General features: G+C 49.8%; 1 protein-coding gene across 1 annotated transcript; it reads left to right on the plus strand.

Annotated features, from left to right (window-relative positions):
• The first annotated feature begins 565 nt into the window (after positions 1 to 565).
• Positions 566 to 2,429, plus strand: LOC123065599 (protein SPEAR3). The gene is made up of 5 exons (XM_044488848.1): positions 566 to 920; positions 1,059 to 1,160; positions 1,715 to 1,773; positions 1,911 to 1,989; positions 2,116 to 2,429. Exons 1-5 carry the CDS (start codon positions 681 to 683, stop codon positions 2,218 to 2,220), a joined length of 585 nt encoding a protein of 194 aa, XP_044344783.1. The 5' UTR covers positions 566 to 680; the 3' UTR covers positions 2,221 to 2,429.
• The last annotated feature ends 3,610 nt before the right edge of the window (positions 2,430 to 6,039 follow it).

The raw sequence follows: 6,039 nt of genomic DNA on the forward strand, positions 1-6,039 counted from the left end.
TTTTTAAGCACGACAATGACCTTTTGGATGACAATTATGTTGTTGCGTGCATAGCAATTTCCTTCAGCAAAGATGGATAATCCCGACAAAAAACGAGTATGTCAAAAATTTACAATGCTTGCTAAATAAATTTGTCATGCTCGTGACAACATAATTTACCGTCCAAACCATCAGATTTTCCATGCTTCAAAATCTGGCATTTGTAGCGAATTATTTATTAGCCGATTTCCTGCTATATTTGTTATTGTAGCATTGAATAGTGACTTAAAGAAGAGTATCTACGTGCAAATTACTCGCCAAAGTAACCAAGGAGACAATTGATGGCAAAGATCCTAGGAGATCACCACCTAACTAATTAAAATGCATTGCCCGCTTTTAAAATTTCTAGATTTTTATTTCAAGCGATAGGGTTTTGGGGCACATGTGTTCACTATATTCAAAAGATGGCCATGCCACTAGAATACTAGATGTGATTTTAAATTTGAGGCAAGAAAAGCTTGGGAGAGCAAGTCTCCCTTTTAATAAAGAGTTGGGATATATTGGCCTGCAAGGAGATCTCTCCCTTTCATTTTAAAAGAGGTTGTGTGCATCATCCAATCAACCCTCTCTCTCTCCTCCTAGCTAGCTAGCTTGTTCATCTTGTTCTTCCAAGTCTTCCTGCTAGGTCTCTCTTCGGGGATATGAGTGGGAACAACTTTGGGGACAGCATGGGGTGGGGCAGATCGTCCGGCTCCAGGAAGGGCAAGAGAGGCGGCAGCAGCAGCGGCGGCAGTGGCGCCGACAAGCCGAAGCAGCCGCAGCGGGGGCTCGGCGTGGCGCAGCTCGAGAAGATTAGGTTACAGAGCGAAATGGCTGAGTACTTCCATCCTCTTGGTGGTCAGCCACCGAGCTTGATCCACAGAACGGCCAGCCTCAATTTGGTGAGTGAGGACACATCTTGCAAAGCTGAAGCGAACATATGTGTATATGCGTATTTTGTGTGTATGGATTTGCTTGCGATTTTCATAAGATTGGGCGTTTCTGATTCCTTGCGTCTTTGGAATGGATCTATCGAGCAGGAGGATACGCGGGCGTCAACGTCCTCGCTCTCATCGTCCCCATCGTCCCCCTTCCAGGCTACCGCCGTCTCGTCGGCCTTCCCGGTCCATCCGAATTTTGGGGTAGGCTGTCATCTTTTCCCCTTCATGCTGTTTTAGGAACAAATTAATTGGTATACGAAAAACTGGATATAGGTATCTATATGTGGAAGCAAGTAGAAACAAGTCTTGATCTTCTTTTTTTGCGAGTGAAAAAAAAAACTATGGAAGTGAGATTTTGAGCTTCTTTGTGAATTGTGATAGAGTGAAGAAACTAGCTGTCTTTGAATTGTTTCAAAACAAAAATTAGCAATCATTATTGAATTAATTTGAGATTTGTTTCCAGTTAGGTGTGCTTGCTCTACCCGTTCTCTTGCTTCTTCCCTAGTTATTAATTTGTACTTATTTTCTCCTTGATCATAGATATCGTCATTATCGCGTTATCTAAGCAGTTATTCTGACAAGGATCTCGTCCGTACTGTTTTCATGATACGAAAAATCTACATGAGATCAAACTTTCTCTGACATCATCTTATTATCATCAGCTTTCGTGCTGTATGTACCTTGTTTGTTCTTCCATATGCACGTGAGCTATGTATCAAGATCTCTTACGATATCTCCGGTCTTATCATGTACAGATGGCATATGGGGAGAGAGGAGACGCTCGATATGGTGAATTCCAGACTCCCATCGTAAGGTACTGCACACACTTCATTAATCCTTGAATTTACCCGGAATAACAAGCTACAACTCCATTATTCCTTGAATTTACCCGGAATAACAAGCTATAGCTCCAACTAACAACTGCAACATCTGCATATGCCTGCCAACCAGATCACCAAGCAGCAGCACTATCTACGGGCCACCACATTACGCGCATCCTGGTGTCACATTGCCACTGTTTGCACCAGAGGTATGTCTCTCTACATGCAGATCATGGAGACAGATGGACAAGTTGAATGGCTGATCAAAAAGCATTATACACTCCGAAGTTATCTTTTTAACTCATGTGGTTCTTAACCATTTTTATTTTCTGTAGGAATCTACCCGTCTGAGAGGGCACCATGACCGGAGCCGGTCGGCTGATTCGACGAGTATGAATTCCGACGATCCAGAAGACGTGGATCTCGAGCTCAAGCTATGATCCTCAAATGTTCTTCTCCTTCTTACGTTCATCTCTCCTCTGATCTTATACGACAGTTCCTTTCTTTAGCCTGCATGGGGTTTTCCTTCCTTGTGGTGCAATAAGTTTCTGAATTGGTGCCACTAGCTAGAACCAAGGATTTGCCAGCTTGTGTAATGCGCAAAAGATAAAAAGAGAGGAATAGCAATTCACATTATTTTTTACGTCAAGACATGATGTTGTATGGGTATGGCCATATGGATGCAAGTCGTTTTGATTGTACTACTATACAAACATAGATGTGTTGACTCTTGCCTGAAACTGCATGCTAGCATACACTGACACAGTTTCGTACATGAGTGCTATTAATTTATGCTATGCAATTTTCATCACTGCTGAGCTCAGAGAGAATGTTCATATGCGCATGAGCACTTGCATCGCAGATCTTTTTTTATTTATCCAGAGGCACAAGATGGAAATAGAATAATAACCCACTTTATCAATGCACTATCTCATGCACAGCTGTATTTTGTACTACTACATGTAATGCAGCCTGTGTAAGCTGTTCCATTATTAGTTGTTTGGTGTCCTTATAATCAACAGAAGATCTATGATCTCTCTGTGAGTGTGTATGTCAGTGTCTGGTGACTCTGGTCATGTGTCGATCTGGCTATGGGTCTAGTGGATGATAATACATATGCATATCTATTAATGTTAATTAATTACAAGTAGTATTTTGTCGTGCTTTCAGTTATTTTTTTTTTTTTTGGAAAAGGGGCCGCGCCCCAGCCTCTGCATCAGAATGATGCATACGGCTCATATTATTAATAATACGAAACCAATCTCAAAAGTACAGAAAGGTCATAGTGCAAATTAAAACAAAATCTGCAAGTAAGAAAAGCTGAAAGCCACAACCGGCTGGCAAAACTATAGGATCACTCTATCCTATTACATGACCGCCATCCAAACCGGTTGAAAATATCCCGAGCTACCATCTCCCATCGGGTAGACGCAGTAACCAAACGCTCCCTGGCCTCCGTCGGAGTGAGTAGCGACCACATACGGATGAACGCTGTGGCTCTGAAAACAACCAGTGGTGGTTTCGACGTCCTGCAACTTGGCCGCTCTCACAGAGCACCGTAGTTGAATGTCGTCGACGTCCGGCTGCTCCTGCAACCGCCCGCTGATCCGCCTCCCCTGGGAGACAGGGTCCGGGATGCCACCAAAAGCGATGACCTCATCGCGAGAAGCCCTGCACAGGGAGAGACCACCTGCCCCTCCCCCCACAGCGACGCCCTGAGCCGCCGTCACCGGCGCAGAAGTAGTAACCGACGTTACTGCCTGCCGCGTGAACACCGGCGATCCGCCAGCAGTCGCCGGCTCCGGAGCGGCCCGGCCGCCGCGCACCGAAGCGTGGGCAGAATCTGCAGAGGCCCCACCCAGCCCTCCCAACGCTGTGGGGGCCGGTGAGGCATGTACCCCCAGTCCGGACGCACCAACGGCTGCGAGAAGCGGCGTCGACGCCTCCCTAGCCGTGTCGGCCGGCGAAAACACCTCATGCCTGCTGGACCCGTCCACGGCCTTCCGGGCCGAGGTGAGCGAAAGAGCAGCGCTGGTCCTGACCATACTCCTGGCTAGCTCCACCGAGTCGTCCAGAATAGTCAAGTCCAGCCGCGGAACAGGTGGTGACGGAGAAGGAAGCACCTCCTGAACAGTCAGTCTGTCCTCCAAAGTCGTCAAATCCTCCGGCATCACCGGTGGCACGTGCTCAGACGGATCATCCAACTCCACACGATCACTCCAAAGACGCGAAGGTGCAGAGAAAGCCCCAACAGAACCAAGCTGAAGCATATTGGATGGTGCCGAGCCCGTAGTTTTCCCCCTAGCAGACTCAGTTGGTTTAGGCGATTCCACGGGCCTGGAATCCCTGTCACCGTCACCGGGTGCATCCTCTCCCCGGTGCCCAGAAGCGCCACCCCCCTCAGAGGTATCCATAGGTAGCAACTCCTCAAAATCCTGAAACAAGTCCGGGTCCTCATACTCGACATTCAACATGTAAGCAAACCCCTCATAACACCATCTGACCACATCTGGCAAGAACTGAATGTTGGCCACGCTAATCAACAGACGAGCAACACCGTGAGCACGAGTAAAAGGCATGTCCACCTGCTCAGTCTTACCGAGCAAGGACCCCAAGCTCCACGTGACAAAAAAATCATCCAATGGTTCGGACGGTGCCCCCGAAAAGCGAACCCAGATCTGAGTCAGTGATGTGCCCTGCGGCTCCTTCTTCTTCCACTCATCAAACTGCAACACAAAGCTAGTTCCAGTAACTCGACTCATGCCAAACTTGAGGATCCTCTTCTGATCCTCTTTAGATGGAAAATCCACTTTATAAGAATTATCAGAAAGCTTCAACAAGGACCAGTTGAAATTTCCTGGAGCCAACTCCCGTAACTGCTGAATAATCTGGGCTTCGGTGAGCGGTCCGGTGACCACTTTGACCACCCCAGGGAAGGAGGTTTCAACTACCGGAGTCATCGAAGCCACACTTGGTGACTCAAAGAACATCAACTCAGAGCAACATAGCCCGTAGATATTAAGCGTCGTTTTGGGCCCGAGAAGAAGCGGACACTCAGCCCCCACATGCTTAGGTTTCCAACAAATCTCACATAACTCAGCAGAACAGTCCACCATGAAGTGACCCGTCTCCCCACAGCGGAAACAAACTAATTTCTTCTTCTTAGCCGCCCACTTAGACAGCTTGTCACCTCCGGCCTTCTCTGAGCCTTTATCAGACGTAGCATCCTCCGACTGTGGTACCATCGGGACAACCACATCAGCAAGAGCTTTAGCCGTCTCCACCACCGTCTGGTTCAGAGACGCCTCATCAGTGGCCATGTCAGAAAGGTCCGAGTCGGCACCGGGCAAAGTACGCCCACCACGTCCACCCCGGAAGCGTCCTCGCCCACCACGGAAGCGCCCTCGGAAGCGGCTGGGGCCAACCGCGCCCTCGACGAAATTCCCCGGCGGTCCCTGAAAACCCTGGCCAGCATGACCCTGATCATTCCAAGCATAACCTCGCCCACCACCTGTGGACGACGAACCTCGGTGCAGTCCCTGACCATACGCGTCGTAGCCATCATCTCCCCATTGACCACGGGGAGGATTGCGGTGATCTCCCGCGAAAGCACCCGTCCCACGGCCGGCAGCACCAAAGGCGGCACCACCACGGCCGGCAACCCCGTTAGGAGCGCCACCCTGACCAGCAGCCATTTGCCTAGGCCAGGGACGGTGCGGCTGTGGTGCGCCCGCATGAGTAGGCGGCACCCCCGCCCTGGCAGCGACCGGAGCAGCTGCCGCCGGTGCTTGAACCGCAGCCGGTGCTGCAGCCACTGCCGGAGTTGCAGCTGCTGCCGGTGGTGCAGCCGCTGCCGGTGCTGCAGCCGCAACTGCGCCAGCCCCAACAACAGCCGGCCCGCCAGGCGCAGCTCTCGCGGGCGCCTTCGCCGTGGTCGGCGCCCCCCTTGCCGGCGGCGGACCCTTGGGCGGCATACAGGCAGCAGCAGTCGCAGAAACCCTCCTGATCCTCCGAACTAGAGCCGAGGGGAAACCACAGAGACCCCGGCGGCGAACCCTAGCGCGCTCGTGGATCGACGAACGTGCTCGTGCTTTCAGTTATACCAGGTGGATATATCCATGAGATTTAATCCTTGGCGACGTCTCTCTATAGTGTACATTTAATCTGATAAAGAGTTTTGAAACCTATATATCTTACTACCTCTGTACCAAAATATAAGACATTTTGGTAGGCTATTTTTATAGCCTACCAAAGTGTCT

The sequence above is a fragment of the Triticum aestivum genome, chromosome 3B (assembly GCF_018294505.1).
Source record: "Triticum aestivum cultivar Chinese Spring chromosome 3B, IWGSC CS RefSeq v2.1, whole genome shotgun sequence".
Taxonomy (NCBI): Eukaryota; Viridiplantae; Streptophyta; class Magnoliopsida; order Poales; family Poaceae; genus Triticum; species Triticum aestivum.